Genomic DNA, 20,740 nt, shown 5'->3' on the forward strand with positions numbered 1-20,740 from the left:
CACTGCAGGAGTATTGGCGCTGGAGTGTCCAGGGTTAACAAGGTAAGTACTGTAATCTTTTTGTTTGCTTTAAGAAGTTCCAAAATACAAATCGTACAACTGCTAGAAGTTTTGTGCTCATTTTGTGTTATTGTACATTAAACCCATTGCTTCACTGTTGCAGAGCCATCACCCTGTATGATAAACCAGCAGCAATATTTAAGGAAACACCTGTGGAGCTTCAGCATCAGCTGTTCATGAAACTTGCAGTGGACTATGCACCTTTCAATGCCAGGTACATTAAAAAAATATCCTTGGATTATAGTGAATAGGGATAAATCCGATGTCCTCTAGCCAAAGGCCGCCTGCACACGGGCGGAAATCCCGCGGTGGGATTTCCGCCGCTCAAAGCCTGCATAGGATTGCATTAACAAACGCAATCCTATGCAGACGGCCGCGCGGCAAACAAACCGCGGCGTGTCAGCCCCGCACAGAAACATCACTCACCCGGCCGCCGGCTTCGATCTGCGTATTTGCCAGCTGCCCAGCAGCCGGCACATGAAAAAGCTGGGGCCGTCGGGCGCGAGTGAGTACGCGCTCATCCCTACATGCGCTCGGGTCTGGTCCCGCGGCGAGAATCCTCGCTGCCCGATCCGACCCGCTCATCTGCAGGCGGCCAAAAGTATATAGAAAAGCAGAAAATAGAGATGGAGGGGAGCTACTACCGTTAAAAATTTTCTTCTTTATTGAATAAAACAAAGCATACAGCTCACAGGTACACGCTGAACGCGTTTCGGCAAAAAGCCTTTGTCAACAGCTATGAGGTATGGAGTACATAAGACATTTATAGACCAAATACAAATTAAAATCAAAGGAGAGATACCTGTGTATGTTAGTTTGTCAGGGGGAGAAATGGTTGAGGGATGGTATAGAGGGTGTGTTCAAGAGCTAATTACATCACATGTTACAACCAGCATACAGAGATTTGTGGCAGGAGGATTCAAAACAGACAGATAGAGAAACAAGTATGCATGTGGATATATGGGAAACAATACTTCAATACATTTACATAGCGATAAATAGGTAAAGAATCTGAGGGGAAAAGAAGAAAAAGAAAAAAAAAAAAAAATGTATATCTTTTCTTTTTCTCTCCCATTCTGATCTCTTTTTTTCAAATATATAGTTGCACAAGCTGTTCCCGCATAATCATAAAGCAATTGCAGGGTATAAAAATTCACCAGAGTAGAAGTCAAGAAAAAAACAAAAAAAAAAACAAAAACATTTATCTTTTCTTTTTCTCTCCCATTCCTATGTCTTTTTTCAAATATATAGTTGCACAAGTAGTTTCCGCATAATCATAAAGCGATTGCTGGGAATATAAATTCACCAGGGTAGAAGTCAAGGAAAAAAAAAAAAAAAAAAAAAAAAGAAAACCATTTCTTTTTTACCTATACTCCCCCCTTAGTGTTTGTTAATAAACACAGAATAAATCCGTTCTATAATTCATACCAAATGGGAATCTAGTATTTAATTCCAAAATCCAATACGCTTCCCTGCGAAGGATATCCTTCATTTCTACTTTTTGTTTCCTATTTTTCCAAACTCTGTCTATACCCAAACATGAGAGATTTTTTGTTTCACCACCATGTTTTAGAATGAAGTGATTTGCAACCCCTGATTTTCCTAATAGATTTTTTTGTCTGCTATTCTAGTATGTAATCTCCTAGAGGTGCATCCTACATAAAGTAAATTACATAGGGTGCATACTATTATATAGATTATTCCACTAGTTTTACAGTTAATAAAGCTATTGATTTTGTACTTTTTGTTGTTCTGGGGGTTATTAAATTCCCTAGATTTATTAAGGGTGTACTGACAACAACCACAACGTGGGTCAGCACATTTAAAAAATCCATTAATATTAATCCAATTATTTTTGGGTTTCTGACATATGAAATTCTTAGATACCCTGTCTCCAATAGTACGATTTCTGCGAGAGGTACATAACACGCCTTTGTCTAAGATAGATTTTAAATCATCATCCTGTTTTAAAATTGGAAGATAGGAGAAAAATAATTTTCTTATCTGTGGGAATTCCCTCCTGTATGGTGTAGTGAAGACGATTTTGTTGGATATACCATCAGATAAATCTTTATCCTTATATAATAATGTCTCTCTGTCCATTTTGTTAACCTTGTCCCTAGCATTATTCAAAGTTTGTGAGTTATAACTTCTATTCGCCAAGCGGGTACAGATTTGGTTTGCTGATATATTATAGCTTGATGTATTGGTACATATATGTTTTGCCCTAATGAATTCCGTAAGTGGTATGGCATTAATTGTATGTTGGGGGTGACAACTAGTCGCTTTAAGTATCGTGTTGCCACTGCTAGGTTTACAGTATACTGAAGCATTGATACTGTCCCTAGAGCAACTGACCTCTAATAGGAGATCCAGGAAATTAATTTTGTTCTGATCACTGTTGATGGTAAACTGTAAGCTGTTGACAGCTGTTAAACCTCATAGCTGTTGACAAAGGCTTTTTGCCGAAACGCGTTCAGCGTGTACCTGTGAGCTGTATGCTTTGTTTTATTCAATAAAGAAGAAAATTTTTAACGGTAGTAGCTCCCCTCCATCTCTATTTTCTGCTCATATGGAATCTGGCCGTTTGCCGTCGGCTACTTGAGGATGGAGCTCCTGTTGGATTTCAGACCTTCCTGCAACACTGAAAGTTACTGCTGGTGAGGTGAGCCCATATCTCTCTTTTTTTGGCTTATTCATATAGAAAAGCTCATGTTGAGAATGTAATGCAAATAAGAAATTGGTTGCAACAGATAAAACCACATCAGATTCCAGCTTTTTTTTTCTCTAAAGATGGCAGTGTCAGAAAAACAAAGTGGCATCCAGTTGTTGTCAGCAATAGTCATGCTTTGTGATGAGCAGTTTTGTTTACCCCCGTCTTATCCATTAGTCGCTGACCTAGAAATCCTGTACAAGTAACACAGCAGTAAACACCTGACAGTTTGCTAAATGTATCTGTACGGAATCCAGGCCGTTTCGCTCACAGAGGACGGTACAGGTATCCACTGCTCTGCTGGGAACAGCACTAGAATGTACTAGTAATCATGACTGTTCTCATCACGGACGGCAAACCAATAGATAGAAAATGCCCTTTAAGAACAAATCCATCATCAAGAAAATGTCAAATCACACTTATTTTGTATGGAAAGGACCCATGCTTCAGATTCTTTTCTTTTTGTCCAGATCAGATTGTACAGAAGCCCACATGGAAAGATCTGCGTTCACAGAGAAGAACCTTACAACTGATACTGTTACACACGGCGACGGGAGGCCTGCCTTACTGATCAGCAGTACAAGTTGGACGGGTAGGTTATTTTCTTTCTTTTTTTTTTTTTGCTCTTTCCCTTTTGTGGGACAATAAATAAAGCAACACTGCAATCCTGGGGACAAAATTTGAAGTTGGACTAGGGAGAAGGGAGTAATATACTTGGTGCACTCTATTTGCTGCAGATCCATTGGTTCCCGGGCCCCACTACGTAATCTCCAGATGACTGCAGTGTACTTCTCATTATCCGGTACACGATATGTATCGGTAGTCTGAAACCCTTCATACTGCTCTCTCGATTGACCAGAGCTGCTCACAACAGTAACACTGGCCAATCCAAGAATAATGTGAATGTCTTAGATTAACTTCACACGGGCGACTGCGATATTCGGGCTGTGAATTGCTGCCCGATATCGTGCTCTCCAACATGTGAATTTTCCACGGATGCGAGGCGTTTATATGTCAAAACACGGGATGACTATTATCCAAATAATCACTCGAAAGAGCTATGTATGCAACAGTAGTTCCTGTTGGTGGCCGTGTTTATACATGTGCCAAGTTATAATTCATTCAAGTTGCCTAAAAATAGTCGCCGGATTGATTAAAAGTCGTCTGGTATAAAGTCAGTCATTCCTACTTGAACAGCTTGTGCACAGATTTGCAATATGCATCCGACCTTCCACAAACGATGCATCGGTAAACACCAAATGAACAATAAACACTCTTTTCAAATAAAGGACTCTTAATGCACTTCAGAGCAACTATCTCATCAATAGTCTCCTAGTGTAAAAGTACCTTTACTGCGAGTTATGTGGCAACTTGGTCCTTCCCTTGAATTCGTAAACAGTGCTGTCTTCATTGCAGTCGAGGATGGATATCTGCATCAAAACACTTGCGTTGCTGAGTAGTAAGAAAGAGTGCGGTATGTGGGGAACCGCTGGTCTGTTGTATCACAGTGCACTTTTTGTTTCTGCAGAGGATGAAGACTTCAGTGTATTGTTGAGTGCGCTGCAAGGTATGTAGTGTTTTGTGTGATCCCTATTTGTGGCTGCTTGCAGAGTTTTCTCTACCACTGTTCTGTTACTCTCCAGATGGTAAAAAAAGGAGAGCCATGAAATCAAACTAATAACGATACAATTCAGTAGTCCTGACAGTAGACATCGACCTACCGCCACCACAAAGATCTGGCAGCCTGAAGGACCTGTGGTGGTATCACTGCTGTGGAAGCATATAATGTAGCAGAGCTGTGTTTGTACCATGTGCATGTCATGTCTGTCCGGCGCTTGTCATGTACCAAAGCTGTGTCTGTGACGCGCATGTCATGTAACAGAGCTGAGATGGTAACATGCGCATGTACTGTGGCACAGCTGTGTCTACCATGTGCATATAATGTAGCAGAGCTGTGTTTGTACCATGCACATGTCATGTATCAAAGCTGTGTCTGTGACGCGCATGTCATGTAGCAGAGCTGAGAGGGTAACATGCGCATGTACTGTGGCACAGCTGTCTCTACCATGTGCATATAATGTAGCAGAGCTGTGTTTGTACCATGCACATGTCATGTATCAAAGCTGTGTCTGTGCCATGCATGACAGCAGAGCTGTGTGCCAGGCGCATGGCATGTAGCAAAGCCATGTCTGTTACGGGCATGTCATGCAGCAGAGCTGTGTCTGTCAGGTGCATGGCATGTAGCACAGCTGTGTGTCTGTCACATGCCCATGTACCACAGCTGTATGTGTTTGATGTGCATGTAGCAAAGCTGTGTTGCGCCACCATAAACACTGGTACTGTAATTTCCTAATAATTACTAGTAAAATTATACTTGCCACTTGTTCCCTGATTTTGTACTTGAATGACACACTGACATTTAATAGATCTGTCTGCTGAAGTTGTAACTCCAAATTAAAGTGTGCACACTTGGAAATGAACGTTATGAATTATTAGGTGCAGTTTCTTAGAAGACTGAGTCTTAGGAGGCCAGTGTGCCTTTATACAGCTCTGCACAGCTTCTATTGACCTAAATAGGGCATTTAGATTTGCTCCCTAGTGGCAGCAATAAGCAGGTAAGATATGTCTGTGTTTGGAACATCAAAATAACAGAAAAGAGACCAGCAGATGTTAGTAAATGCTGCTCTCGACCTTTAGGCCGAATGCCTATGGATGGATTACCGCTGCGGAATTCGCAGTCAGACACCTGCAGTAATGTCCATCCATAGACATGCCATGTTAAACGATTCTCCCCTGCCCATGAGTTGAAATTAACTGCGACTTTCTGCTTGCGTTAGTGCCTTGTGTTAACCAATTAAGGATCAAGTGCTGCAAGTATACAGTACTTCATCCTGGGCTTTAATCCCAGCCAATAGTAAATATATGATGTGGGATTAAAGCTTTTGCAATCTAGCAGTTTAATATCCTGAATGATGAGTGTAAACAGCAGCCGTTCAGTACTGAACGGCCGCTGTGTTAAAGGGGTTGTCCCGCGGCAGCAAGTGGGTCTATACACTTCTGTATGGCCATAATAATGCACTTTGTAATATACATTGTGCATTAATTATGAGCCATACAGAAGTTATAAAAAGTTTTTTACTTACCTGCTCCGTTGCTAGCGTCCTCGTTCCCATGGAGCCGACTAATTTTCGCCCTCCGATGGCCAAATTAGCCGCGCTTGCGCAGTCCGGGTCTTCTGCAGTCTTCTATGGAGCCGCTCGTGCCAGAGAGCGGCTCCGTGTAGCTCCGCCCCGTCACGTGCCGATTCCAGCCAATCAGGAGGCTGGAATCGGCAATGGACCGCACAGAAGAGCTGCGGTCCACGGAGACAGAGGATCCCGGCGGCCATCTTCAGCGGTAAGTATTGAAGTCACCGGAGCGCGGGGATTAAGGTAAGCGCTCCGGTAAACTTTCTTTACTTCCCTGCATCGGGGTTGTCTCGCGCCGAACGGGGGGGGGGGGTTGAAAAAAAAAAAAAAACGTTTCGGCGCGGGACAACCCCTTTAAGAATGGAGAGGGGCGGGGGAGAGTGAGGAGTGAAATCTCCTCCTGCCGTCCCAGCCCCCTACTGGCCGCTCTGTCAGAGAGCCAGCGATACTCGCTCCTGTGCAGCAGCATGGGAGCGAATACACACAGGGAAGAGTATCGTTTGCCCGACATTCGTCCAGTGTAAATGGGCCTTAAGACATTACAGGTCCTCAGACATCACATAGAACGTTTAAGTACCTTTCAGAAACATAAACTATATAAATATTGTTGGCTTATGTGTTGATGTATTCATACGTCCACATTGACAGCAAGCCTCTGCTGGAAAAAAGAGCCGCTGCTAAAAACGCCTCTAAATGCTGTGTGAGTTCTTAGTTGTTCTCTTGGCTATCTGCTATTTTAGCAAATTTTATTTTTCAAAAATGTCACTAATTCCACTAAAAATTAAGAGTTATAAATGATGCGGTCCGTTGCACTTCTGAATACTGGAGGTATGGCAGTTGTGACTTGTTGGGTAGCATCCATTTCGTCTGCTCACAACTGTGATAAATGTCAGTATTTGTAACCCTTCTTCGCTCCCCTTCATAGGACATCACCTGCAAGAGAATGTGTCTATCAGATAGCCTGGTGACTAGAGATGAGCGAACCTACTCGTTTCGAGTAATTACTCGATCAAGCACCGCGATTTTCGAGTACTTCAGTACTCGGGTGAAAAGATTCGGGGGGGGGGGGGGGGGCTGGTGTGGTGGAGCGGGGGGTAGCAGCGGGGAACAGAGGGGAGGCCTCTCTCTCTCTCCTTCTCCCCCCCTCCCCACTCCCCGCTGCAACTCACCCACGGCGCCCCCCGAATCTTTTCGCCCGAGTACGGAAGTACTCGAAAATCGCGGTGTTTGGGCGAAAAAGGGGCGTGGCCGAGTAGGCTCGCTCATCTCTACTGGTGACGTTTTATATGCTCCCCTTGATGTTGGGCCTCTGCTGGGTTCACGAGGTGCCCTGTGGTAGTAGCTACCATCTGGATATCACATACTAGGAGATAAGAAAATTCTGCTTGTGGCACTGCCTTTCAAGTACATGATGAAATTCCAACCACTATATTGAATACAGTTTGTTTTACTAGTGTTCAACTATGCAAATGATTGTCCGTTTAACACAAGTAGAGCCTGAAACGTACAGTACTACCATTGCCTATTAATATGGGCTAGATCGTTGGCCTGAAGGGCAGAGCCACACAGTTTTTTTTCCCTCCAATATGGATTCCTGCATTTATAAACACGTATTGTTAACCTATTTTGTTTCTATTTTTCTGTCTAGATTATGATACATTTATCACAAATGGATCCAAGCTTCCCTCTCTAGTTTGTGTTATAACAGGTAAAGGAACATTTATTTTTTTTATTACCATTTTCTTTCTAAATATTACGCACTTTTTTTTGTCTGTCAGCTGAAAGTTTGGTTTTCAACAGGCCTACATTTTCCCAAGTGGAAAATGTGATAGGAAATGTAGCTACAGGCGTGCTGCTGAGAAGCTAATTCACAAGTGGCAGCCACTGGTCACTTTTGCACAAAAGGAATAAAAAAAAAAAAAAAAAACCCATGCAACTGAATAAAAGACGAATATAAATTAAGGGCCATTTACACGCGACTATTATCATGCACAATTCGTTCAAACGTACTTATTTTGCGCTATAATGGTCGTGTCTAAATGCACTATAATTCATTTACAGCTCGTTGGTCGCTCACTTTCAACCAACGTGAAGATTGCTGACTTCTCACTGAGCGTAAACCCTCCCTGCTTCACATAGAATGTAAGGCGCTGAGCGAGAAGCTAGCGGTGATCTGCCCATCCTAATGCTCCGAACGAGTGCTAACAACCCAGCAGTGACGTCGGCACTTGTGCAGTCATTTAGACCAGTGTTCCCCAACTCCAGTCCTCAGGGACCGCCAACAAGTCATGTTTTCAGGATTTCCTCAGTGTTGCACAGGTGATGTAATTATTGTCAGTGCCTCAGACATTGCCACAGGTGTTCTTACCATAGGATATCCTGAAAACATGACCTGTTGGTGGTCCCTGAGGACTGGAGTTGGGGACCCCTGGCTTAGACGACTGTGGTCTTGCCTAAATGGGATAATACTGTGATTTGTCTTCCCTCAAACTTTTGTCTTTAGAGCTAGGATGCATTTCTCAGCACAATTCTGCAGTGGTCAGAGCCCCATTTTTTTTTCTCATACCCCCTCCAAATTGCCTGTGGTGGCAGAGTGTTAGCCCTGATTGACAGCTGCAGCATAATAAAATAATTATCTAGAGGTCCTACCAGTGTGTGGGTGGAGATCTTTGAATATAAATAATATTGAATATTGTATATTTTGCATATGTGTTTTTTTTTTTCTCTAGGTAAGGGGCCCCTGAAGGAATATTACTGTAAATTGATTAGAGAGTTGCAGCTCGAGAACGTACAGATCTGCACACCTTGGTTGGAAGCTGAAGACTATCCTGTCTTATTGGGTAAGGAAATGGCAGCTGAACCGTTTTTTTTCTCCCCTGTGCCCTACACATTTCGTCTGCACGTTATCAGTTCAAATTATTTCGGATTTTCAAAGAACGGGCCCTTCGCACAGAAAATCCCTGGCATTTACAGTAGCAGCAAAGTAGATGAGTTTTTGAAAATATCGGCCACATGCTGCAGAAAAAAAACGCACAAAACTCATAAATCCACAGCATATCAGTGATAGCATCGGATTTGGTGCGGATTCCACCTCTTCTACTGAGGTTAATTTCACACCAAAATCCATGGAAAATATTGCGAATGACGCAGAACTTGTGTTGCGGATCTACTGTGGACACTCTGCAGCAGATTTTCCCGTGAGTGAACATGGCCTTAGAAAACATGGCAGATTTCTTCCAAAAGCAGTGTCATACCTGGCCAGGGGTTGGTTGTGACTAGTATTTCAGCTCAACGTCATTTGAAGCGAATGATGTTGAACTGTAATACCACATACAATCTGGGGTAGGTGTCCATGTTTATCCTATCCTGTACAAAACATATACATGTTACTAGTTAACAAATGGTACCATATTTAACACCATTCTAATTGTTGTAGGATCAGCTGACCTAGGAGTCTGTCTTCACAAGTCATCTAGCGGTTTGGACCTTCCCATGAAAGTGGTTGATATGTTTGGCTGTTGTCTTCCTGTGTGTGCCATAAAATTCAAATGGTAATATTTTATATGCTAATATATTAGAATAACAGCCAAAATCCTAGATATTCTCTTTTGTATTCTTAATTTTATATACAGGCACCTGGTGGTCAAGAGCTCCTCTGTTGCTTGACACCTGTTAACCCCTTGAGTGGCACGCCCGGAAATTTTCCAGGACGAGCTCCACTGCCCATGGCGATATAGCCCGGAAGATTTCCGGGCTATGTATCACTATGGGAGCTGCAGAGCACAATGCCACAAGCTGTGGCATTGTGCTCTGCCTGCACAGTCCCACAGAAAAACAGAAGCAGGAAGATATTGCAGAAGCAGGAAGATACACTGTGCGGGGTATGTAATGCACTACTTTGATAGATCGGACTTTTACGGACGCGGCGACACCAAATATGTATTTTTCTTTTATGATTTTGATTTTTTTATTATAGATATTGCAAAAGGAGGGTGATTTAAACTTTTTATAACTTTTTTTTTGAAGTGTGAAAAAGTTGTGAAAAACTATTACAATTTGGTATTGGCATAATCGCACTGGCCTGTAAATTACTTTAATATAATATTTATACTGCTCAGAGAATGCAGTGAAAAATAAAAATAAAAAACATGCCAGAATTACAGATTTTGTTAATCTTGCCACTTGAAAAAATGGAATAAAAAGCGATCAAAGTTTTACATGTTCCAAAAAAATAGATAAATGAAGACTAGAGTTTATTCCGCAAAAACACGGCCTTCTAGAGCCCTGGGAATGGGAAATAACATCAATACGGCTCTTGGAATGTGGCGACACAAAAGCCACCCTTTAAGAAACAGACAGGAATTAGATCCTACCTGTTAATTCCTTTTCTTGAAGTCATCCTGACAGCATACACATGGAGGTTGTCCGCCGGACACCTGTTGGGACAGGAAGCGGAGAATACAAAAGGTAACTCCCACCACCGGCTCACCAGTGTGTACCAAATAACTACAGTGACCCGGCTTTGCTTAACCAATCATTTTTAATACAGAAACCATAGTACAATACGTTACTTCACGTAAAAATAACTCAAGGGGAGGGAAAAGCCCCTATGCTGTCAGGATGACTTCAAGAAAAGGAATTAACAGGTAGGACCTAATTCCTGTCTTCCCCTCATCATCCTGACAGCATACACATGGAGGAATACCAACGACCAAGGGCTTTAGGGAGGGACCACTGCCTGTAGCACCTTCCGCCCAAAGGCCATATCACGGCTGGCCCCCAGGTCCAGGCGATAGTGTTTCGTGAAGGTATGAGTGCTTGACCATGTGGCGGCTCTGCAGATCTGGTCGGTTGTCGCCTGGGCTCTCTCCGCCCAGGAACAGGCGACCGCCCTAGTGGAATGGGCTCTAACGTCGCCCGGGAGTGGGATCCCTTGGGATCTGTATGCCTCTTCTATGGCCCTCCTGACCCAACGTGCTAAGGAGTCCTTAGTAGCGGCCCCTCCTCTGCGTGGACCCTGGAATTGAATAAAGAGGTTGTTAGACTTCCTGAAGGAATGTGTGACCTCCAAATACTTCAGGACTGCTCGTCTAACATCTAAATTATGGAACCTCTGTTCCGTGGTATTACGGGGTTCCTGGCAGAAGGAGGGAAGTACTATTCGTTGTTCTCTGTGAAAGTCTGTGAGAACTTTCGGTTGGAAAAAGGGGTCAGGCCTGAACTCTATTTTATCTGGGAAGGTGGTCATGTACGGGGGCCTAATAGAGAGGGATTGGATCTCCCCGATCCGTCAGGCGGATGTGATGGCAACTAGAAAGGCCACTTTATAGGAGAGGATCTTTACTGATAGATCTTCCAGGGGCTCAAAGGGGTGTGCGCAGAGGGCCTGCAAACCAAGGTTCAGGTCCCAGGGGGGCATGGTTTCCCTTATAAAGGGGTGGAGTCTGACTGCCCCTTTCAGATATTTCTTAATGAGCCTATGGTCACCTAAGGGGAAGTCGAAGAAGGCCCCAAGGGCAGCCACCTGGACCTTAAAGGGGTTGTCCCGCGGCAGCAAGTGGGTCTATACACTTCTGTATGGCCATAATAATGCACTTTGTAATATACATTGTGCATTAATTATGAGCCATACAGAAGTTATAAAAAGTTTTTTACTTACCTGCTCTGTTGCTAGCGTCCTCGTTCCCATGGAGCCGACTAATTTTCGCCCTCCGATGGCCAAATTAGCCGCGCTTGCGCAGTCCGGGTCTTCTGCAGTCTTCTATGGAGCCGCTCGTGCAGAATGCTGGCTCCGTGTAGCTCCGCCCCGTCACGTGCCGATTCCAGCCAATCAGGAGGCTGGAATCGGCAATGGACCGCACAGAAGAGCTGCGGTCCACGGAGGAAGAGGTTCCCGGCGGCCATCTTCACAGGTAAGTATAGAAGTCACCGGAGCGCGGGGATTAAGGTACGCGCTCCGGTAAGCTTTCTGTACGTCCCTGCATCGGGGTTGTCTCGCGCCGAACGGGGGGGGGGGGGGGTTGAAAAAAAAAAAAAACCCGTTTCGGCGCGGGACAACCCCTTTAAGGGTACCAGCTCTTAGCCCCATATCCAAACCATCCTGTAGGAACTCCAATATTTTGTTAATGTCGGGCTGTTGGAGGTCATGTATACTATGCCCCAACCACCTAGAGAAGGTATCCCACACCCTGGAGTATATTTTTCTGGTGGATTTTTTTTGAGGCTCTCACATAAAGTAGTGGTCACCCTCCCTGATAGGCCCTGGCTCAGGTATTTTACCCACTCAACTTCCAGACCGCCAGTCTGAACTGTCGGACCTTTGGGCATATCAGGGGACCCTGCTGAAGGAGGTCGTCTCTCTGCGGCAGATGTAGAGGCTCCTGTGTCGAGAGAGCGGCCAGGAGCGGAAACCAGGGTCTCTTGGGCCAGAATGGGGCCACCAGGATAACGGAGCCTGGGGACTCCTGAATTTTCCTTAGGACCCGAGGAATCAGGGGGATAGGCGGGAAGGCGTATGCAAGGTCCCAATCCCAGGCCTGGGATAGTGCATCTATTCCCCGGGAGCCCCCGTCTGCTCCCCTGGAGAAAAACCGGGAACACTTGGTGTTCTCCCGAGAGGCGAACAAGTCCACCTTGGGTGTCCCCCATCTCTCTAAAATTAGCTGGAACGTGTGTGGATGTGGAGTCCACTCCCCGGGGTCTATCTTCCTGCGGCTGAGATGGTCCGCCATGGAGTTCTCTGGGCCCCTTACGTGGTACGCTGTGACGGAAGGCGTCCGCTGCTCTATCCACCCGAGAACTTTCGCCGCCAGGTCTTGGAGTCGGGGGTTCCGCGTGGATCCCTGGTGACGAATGAGGGACACAGTTGTTATGTTATCCGAAAAGATCTTAATGTGTCTACCCCTGATCTCTGTCTCGAGGCCCCGAATGGCCTTCCAGACAGCGCAAAGTTCTTTGTAGTTGGAGGATTGAGTAGCTTCCTCCCGGTTCCAGCCCCCTTGGACGTAATGACGGCCTAAGTGGGCCCCCCAGCCAGTTGCACTTGCGTCAGTAAAGATGGATACTGGGGATGCGGGGTACCAAGCCGTGGCTCTGGCAAGGTTGGAGATAGACATCCACCATTCCAAGGAGGATTTTATCTTGTAGGTAAGGACGACTTTCCGATCCAGGGAGGCGGGGGATTTATCCCAGTTGTTTAGGATAAAGTCTTGGAGGGTTCTACAATGTAACTGGGCCCAAGGGACTACCCCGATGCAACATGTCATGAGGCCGAGGACCCTCATGCCTCTCCTAAGGGAGACTTCGGTGGTTAGAGAAAGTGCCCGACACTCATCCTGGATCGTTTTTTGCCTTTCTAGGGGAAGGGATGAGCACTGGTGGTGTGAGTCCAGAATCACTCCCAGAAATTTTTTCTTCTGCTCGGGCAGAAGACTGGATTTAGCGGAGTTGATGATCCAGCCTAACGACTCGAACAGACGGAGTGTGAGGTTGACCTGAAATTGGAGTTCTGAAGCCAATCCTGCTATGATCAGGAAATCGTCGAGGTATGGGACAATCAACACCTTGTCAGTCCTTAGTGCCGCCACCATCTCTAACACCAGTTTGGAGAACACCCGGGGTGCGGAGGAAATCCCGAACGGCAGGCACGTAAATTGAAAGTGAGAGACAGAGCCATCTTATCACCAGGGCAAACCGCAGAAACCGCTGGGAATCTATGTGTATAGGGACATGGTAATAGGCGTCCTTTAAGTCCACGGTGGCCATGACACTATCCGGCGCAATTAAGGGGATTGCTGACCGCACCGATTCCATTTTAAATCTTTGATACGCGATAGATTTATTCAGGAATTTCAGATTAATTATAGTTCTATAGGATCCGTTAGGTTTTTTGATTAGGAACAAGGGGGAGTAGTACCCATTGAATAGTTCTTCTGCGGGAAACCAAGTGATGGCCCCTAGAGACAACAGCTCTTGCACCCCCAACTGGAGGGCCTGAGCAGACGCAGGTGACTGGCAGGGGGTGACCACGAACCTCCGGGGAGGAGGGGAGGAAAATTCAATTTTGTAGCCATCCGAGACTAGGCGTAAGGCCCAGGGATTGGAGGTCACCTCACTCCATCTAAGGGCGAACCCCTTCAGTCTACCCCCTACTCGTAGGATCCGGGAAGGCGGATTCTCACCCTTTCCGCCTTTGGGATAGGACCAGCGTCTGGTTTTTCCTTTCCCCTTGTATGTTCTAGAGGGAACAAAGGGAGGAGAGTAGGAGGAGGAAGGCCGCTTAAAGGATTTCTCCGACGGTAGTCCCTGGCTCTTATCCGATGCCTTCTCTAGGAGTGTATCCAAGGAAGGCCCGAAGATTCTGTGTCCTTGGAAGGGCAGGGAACAGAGTCTATTCTTGGAAGCGTTATCCCCTGTCCAGGCCTTAACCCAGACAGCCCTCCTGGCTGTGTTCGAGAGGGCTGCTGAACGGGCTCCGAACCTCACTGACTCCATAGAGGCGTCTGCCAGAAAGCCGGTCTCCAGCTGCCTTCCCCTCCTCCAGCAGGCAATGTACTCCCTAGAGCCCCTCTGAGAAATCAGCGTCTGGAGTTGGTCCAACCAGACCGACATAGATCTCGCCACAGATGTGGCCGTGATGTTGGCTTTGATGGTCAGGGCCGCGGTCTCCCAGGCCTTTTTCATCGCAGAATCCACTCTGGTATCTAGTGGATCCAGCAGTTGGGAAATGTCCTCAAAGGGGAGGGCTGCTTTTTTTGAGACCCTGGCGACCGCCAGATCCACCTTAGGGACGGTTTCTAGGAACTCGATATCTTCTGGTGTGAAGACCATCCGATCCTTGAATTCCTTGGACAGGAAGAATTTCTGATCTGCCTGTTTCCACTCTGTCAGGATCAGCTGTTTTAAAATGTCATTAACTGGAAATGACGGTTTTGGCTGTGGTAGGAGCCCCCAGAACAGGCTATCCTGAAAGGATGGCTGCTGCGGCACCTCTTCCTCCACCTGCATGGTGCGCCGGACTGCAGTTAACAGCTGACCCAAGTCCGCCGATGAAAAGAAATACTTCCTTGCATCCTCCATGGGCGGCGTGGATTCTGAAGGAGAATCTTCTAGGAGTCCCTCCTCAGAGTCTGACTCTTCCATTCGTGCCCGCCTTACCCTTTTCGTGGGGGGCGGCAGAGAAAGAGATGAGAGCGAGGCTTCAATCTCCTCGCGGATCATGGATCGGATGTCCGACATGCTCGAGGAGCCCTCTTCGCGGATCACCTTCTCTGTACAGTCCGCGCATAGTGGCTTGGTGTGGCCCTCTTCTAGCCGCCGCAAGCAAACTGGACATTTGCGCACTCGCTTTTTGGCCTCTCTAACCTTTTGTGCATCTCTGTCCTAAGAGACGGAGACAGCAAAAAGGACTTCCAGCACCAGATACCTGATTTCTCAATCCTCCCTCCCCGGTACCCCCAAAGCGGTCTACTCACCAGCAGGCTGCTTTCAGTGTCCTCTCTGGCTGACATCTTCAGTAAGGTGCAGACAGGAGAGATACAGGGGAATCCAGTCCTTTTAAATTTTCAAATTTGGCGCCGACACGCCCCCTTTAAGTGAGGCCCCGCCCCCCATGACGCGGCCGCGCTGACGTCACGCCGCCGCACCCGGGGGATACGCCGCATACGTGGGGACGCCCGCCGCCTAGGAGACACACATGGCGCCGCGCTCGCGCCGACCGCACCGAGCGCTTCTATGCACGCTGGCATACCTCTCTAGACGTGGATCCCTGGAGACGCCGGCGTCCGAGCCTGCAGGTACCGGGGCTGCTTCCTACCGGTACGACAACCCCACTGGGCAGTGTACTTGGGGAGGATTTTCCCACTGGGGGAACAGTGCTGGGTAGATCCTGCGGGTGAGGGTCCCCTCGTAGGGTCTCACCCGCGCAAGCCCTGCCAGCCCGAACAGAGGGTCGTCCCCCCACGGGCGGACAGGCTGCATGGGAGTCTTCTTTCCTTCGTTTTCCTCCAGTATACACCTGGAGGCCCGCTTGGACTGTCCTGTAGGGACAGGAAGACACTGGTGAGCCAGTGGTGGGAGTTACCTTTTGTATTCTCCGCTTCCTGTCCCAACAGGTGTCCGGCGGACAACCTCCAGGTGTATGCTGTCAGGATGACGAGGGGAAAAATGTTTTAAATGTACAAAAACAGCAAGACATAAAAAAAAAACTGTATAAACTTTGGTATCGCCGGAATCGTGCTGACTCAGAGAATAATGTTATCACATTATTTATTCTGCACGCTGAATGCCGTAAAAATGAAATCGAAAAAACAAAATCGCAGAATTTTTTTTTTTCCCCCCAATCTCCCTACAAATTTTTACAAAAGTTATGCAATACATTATACATACCCAAAAATGATGCCGTCAAAAAATACAACTTGTCCCGCAAAAAACAAGCCCTCATATGGCTGTGTCAATGGAAAAATGAAAAAGCTATGGCTCTTGGAACGCGACTGCAAAACTAGTTGAAATTAAATGATTTGGACCATTTAAAAAACCTGCCCTGGTGGGTCTGACAGGGTGGTAAGAAACCCGCCACTCAAGGGGTTAATTGTGTTTCTTGCTAAATAACTAACCTCATAACTGCTTAAAGGGGTTGTCTCACCACTCACTCCCTTTGGGCCGAGCTGCTGGGTTGTCTGCATGACAGATTAAACCCATTATGAGACATCCCCTTTAGGCTACCCACACGGTCAAGCGTGATATCGGGCTGATATTGTATTCCTTAACCTGATATTTACCCATGGATGCCTTGAATCCCTTCTGTGAAAGTCTGATCCACACGCGATAGCGGATCAGAAGTATTTCCCTTTGATTTCAATAGGAAACCTCACATCGCACAGCATGGGATGCATTTAAGTCCCCATTTGAAATCGATAAACGATGAGTTCCAAAGAATGCACAAAAACTGAACATACCACGATTTTTTTCCTCGCAACGTGGTGAAACATCGTTTATGTGTAAGACTCTATTCAAAAGAATTGAGTTCATATTCACGTGAGTTTGTTGAATCTTGCAACGTACAAAACTTGTGCGAGATTCTCAGCCATGTGAAAGTGGCCATTGGGTATGTTCGCACATAGTGGAAATGCTGCGGATTTTCTGCAACAGAAAATTCTGCTGCAAAATCTGCAACATTTTCGCATCAAAGAGCACGTCACTGCAACATTGGTTTGGATTTTGACTCTGAAATCAGCTATGGATTTGCAACCTATTTAGACTGCCCTGTGCTCCACTCACCTCCCTCGGTACAGCAGCACATACCGACAACTGCTACGGAGCCCCGCAGCCGCCGTTTATGTGCTGTGGAAGTGGCATCACATGACCGGTAGGGACTGCTTGCAGTAGCAGCAGTTGTGTGTGTGCGCTGTTCTCAGGATTGGTGGGGATCCCAGCAGTCAGACAGCCACCCATCAACAAGTTGTCCTCTGGATAGGGAATAGCTGGCTGTTCTGGGAAAGAAAGTGTCACTCATCAGACCAGGCCACATTTCACCAAAGGTGCCTTTGTTGGACAGGGGTCAGTATGGATTCTGACTGGTTTGCAGCTATAGAGACCCATACGCAGTAAGTTTTCATGCATTGTGTTCTGACAGTAACTATTCGTGAAATCATACCAGATAGATGTACTAACCTTTGATTCCCATGTGCATCAATGATCCTTTGGCACCCTTGCTCTGTAACCAGTTCCTCCCTTTGACTGCTGCATACGGGGAAGACCTGCTTTTTGGAGATGCTCTGAACCATTGGCTAAGCCACCACAAGTTGGTTCTCAAAAAAGTCTCATCTTTTTTGCTGTTTCCAACAAACTTCTAGAACTGTCTTTTCTGCTGCCTAACATTTGACCCATGACTGGTGCCACTATCTCCATATAATCAGTATTATGTCTCCTGTCATTATGGCTTTGTATAGATTAGCTATGCTTACACCAGTTGTAGCTTCCCGGTTGTCTGTGAGATAGGAGGCATGGATCAATTTTCAAGGGGATGCATAGTGGATGTTATGCCAGCAAAACTAGAAACTCTTGTACATGTTATGAATGGTGTAAATACATCCATTTGAACAGTAACTTTGATATGATCTAGGAGTAGATCAATAATTTCCCAGCAATTGGACACCATAAACCACCTACTGATAAGACAAGTAATTTCTGAGCAACTCGAGTTGGCCCCCTACAGTCAAACTTGCACAAAATGTTAAATGTAGTGACGGCTGCTATAGCGGCACACACTTTGTGCACAGCCACACTTGTCTGCTCGCAGATCTCTGATTTTAGTTGACTGAGGACTGCAGGTTTTCTAGAGTCTGCCATTGTTTACCACTGAGCTGCGCTGCAGCCCCACACAATGCAGTCTTCCTGCTGCATGACTTTTCCTCAGTCCGCACTGTTGTTTTACTCAGGGGCTCGTTTCTCTAGCGCACGCAATAAATCGCTGCAAACGCACTAAAATATTCCGCATTATTCTTTTCTTTGCAGCTTACATGAACTTGTGAAGCACAATGAAAACGGTTTGACATTTGAAGATTCCGAAGAGCTAGCCGCACATCTAAAGGTATGTAATATCACTTGTCATACGTCTGTTACTGATCTAAAGATGTTGTACACATACTAACAAAGGGAAAAAACAACAACTTTTTCTGACTGGAGTATGTTAAAATAACAATCTCCTGTTAAACCACTTGCTGCTCCAGATTGGATGGCCCTGTGGTTCTCCACTGGTCCAGCATTGCAGCATCATATAGACCTGTTATCACTGCAGCCGCTTCCTGGCACGGCACTCCCTGCGGCTGAACCAAACGTAGATCATCATGTTCTATGGTGGTCTCGGTTCAGTGCAAAGAAGGGGGTCTGTTGTGTTATAGAGGTGTGAAAATCAGCTTTTTAAATCTAAGGGCGCCTACCTACTAGCAATATTTTTTCTAGCGATGCGAGATCAAGTGCCTCGCAGTGCAGAGAAAACACTGCGCTATCGCTCATTGTTTTCAATGGGGCCGGCGGCAGCAGCACCAGCCCCATTGAAAACATAGGGAGTACATCGTGGACTTCTGCCACAGCTGTGGCAAACGTCCGTGATGCTATCCCATTGCTTTCAATGGGGCTGGCACTGCTGCGGCCCCCTCGAAAGCAGTGGATTGTGGACAACCCCTGCAGTGATTATTTTTGGGGAAGACCTTGAAAATCAGCCCTAGCTGTAAAAAAAAAAAAAAAAACTAAAAAAAAAACACTCACCTAGAAGAGCTGCCCGACCCTTCTCTCCGACAGGCAGTCTCTTTCTGTATTCACTGATGAATGGCTAAAGGCTGCCTGTGATTGGCTGAGCGCTGTGACCAATCACAGGCAGTGCTTAGCTGTCCCAGTTTTACACGGGATGACTATCGCTGGAAGTCAATCATTTGAGCGATTTATCGGCCCCTGTACAAGTACCCTTAATCTGTTTAAGATATTTTAAAGTGTTTTTAATCTGATATAAATCCATACAGTCTCATCTGACTGTCAACAGATCTTTGTTCCTTCTAATACACAATCAAAGGCAGGTTGAGCATTTAGTCTTATATTTTCAATTTGTATCAAATCTCTTTCGCAGATGTTACTTACGGACTTCACAAGCAGATCGAGCAAGCTGCAACAGTTTCGACAAAATCTTCATGAATCCAAACAAATGAGATGGGATGAAAGCTGGGATCAGACGGTTCTGCCAATATTTAGAGACAATTGCACAACTTTACAAAAAGCCTAACTAGAGGAGGGAGGACTTTCCCAGATATACCACCAATTCCAATCCTGGTCCAATGCTGTTTACAGAGAATAAATAAAAAGGAAGAGTACATGGAGCTGGAACAGACTTGTGTGAAAAGTGACAAAGTTCTCTCTGATTTTTGGATATTGAGGTGCGCCACATTCCTAAGATGTGTATAGACTGTTCATGACCAAACTGCTTTAGGTGGACTACATATGATTCTATGGTTAAGTGCAGCTGTTAGTTTGTGCCACTGTGTTAGGGTGGTCTATCGCACTTAGCTCAGTTACATCGTGTCTGTATGGAGTGAGATGTCAGATTGCTCTGTACAATAAAGATGGTTCTGGTGCGTAGATATGCTGTAATGTGCGCGCTGTATCTTTCCCTCGCAAATTTTCATGAGTTGGTCTTCCATATTGTCAGGAACATAAAACATGAATACATTGAGACATTGACATCCTATGTTATTGGTGATAAGTAGAGATGAGCGAGCGTACTCGGATAAGCACTACTCGCTCGAGTAATTGGCTTTATCCGAGTATCGCTGTGCTCGGGGCTAAAGATTCGGGTGCTGGCACGGAGCGGGGAGCTGCAGAGGAGAGCGGGGAGGAACGGAGGTAAGATCTTTCTCTCCTTCTCTCCCGCCCGCGCTCCCCGCTGCGACTCACCTGTCAGCCGCAGCGGCACCCGAATCTTTAGCCCCGAGCACAGCGATACTCGGATAAAGCCAATTACTCGAGCGAGTAGTGCTTATCCGAGTACACTCGCTCATCTCTAGTGATAAGTCATGTAAGCCTGCTTGGTGGCCATTTATCTGTAACACTGTCTCTAAGACTATGTCCACACAGGGTGGAAGTTGCTGCAAAATCCAAGTTCAAATGAGTGGGGTGAATTCCATACAAACTGCAAATCCGCTGCTATAATTCACATACTACGGATCCAAAATCTGCTTCAGGGGTCCATTTCTGCATGGATTCTGTGCAAATTTTTTCTGCAACATGTAGA

General features: G+C 46.0%; 1 protein-coding gene across 2 annotated transcripts in view; it reads left to right on the forward strand.

Annotated features, from left to right (window-relative positions):
- The window catches only part of ALG1 (ALG1 chitobiosyldiphosphodolichol beta-mannosyltransferase), a 31,021-nt gene extending 10,933 nt beyond the window's left edge, over positions 1 to 20,088 (forward strand). For both annotated transcript variants that reach the window (XM_066576146.1, XM_066576147.1), the window contains 8 exons: positions 164 to 274; positions 3,244 to 3,365; positions 4,302 to 4,340; positions 7,610 to 7,669; positions 8,691 to 8,801; positions 9,398 to 9,512; positions 18,475 to 18,550; positions 19,583 to 20,088. In XM_066576146.1, coding sequence (XP_066432243.1) covers positions 164 to 274; positions 3,244 to 3,365; positions 4,302 to 4,340; positions 7,610 to 7,669; positions 8,691 to 8,801; positions 9,398 to 9,512; positions 18,475 to 18,550; positions 19,583 to 19,735 — 787 coding nt within the window. In that variant the 3' untranslated portion in view covers positions 19,736 to 20,088. The remainder of the gene's footprint in view (positions 1 to 163; positions 275 to 3,243; positions 3,366 to 4,301; positions 4,341 to 7,609; positions 7,670 to 8,690; positions 8,802 to 9,397; positions 9,513 to 18,474; positions 18,551 to 19,582) is intronic.
- Positions 20,089 to 20,740: the final 652 nt, after the last annotated feature.

This window comes from Eleutherodactylus coqui, chromosome 8 (genome assembly GCF_035609145.1).
Source record: "Eleutherodactylus coqui strain aEleCoq1 chromosome 8, aEleCoq1.hap1, whole genome shotgun sequence".
Lineage (NCBI taxonomy): Eukaryota > Metazoa > Chordata > Amphibia > Anura > Eleutherodactylidae > Eleutherodactylus > Eleutherodactylus coqui.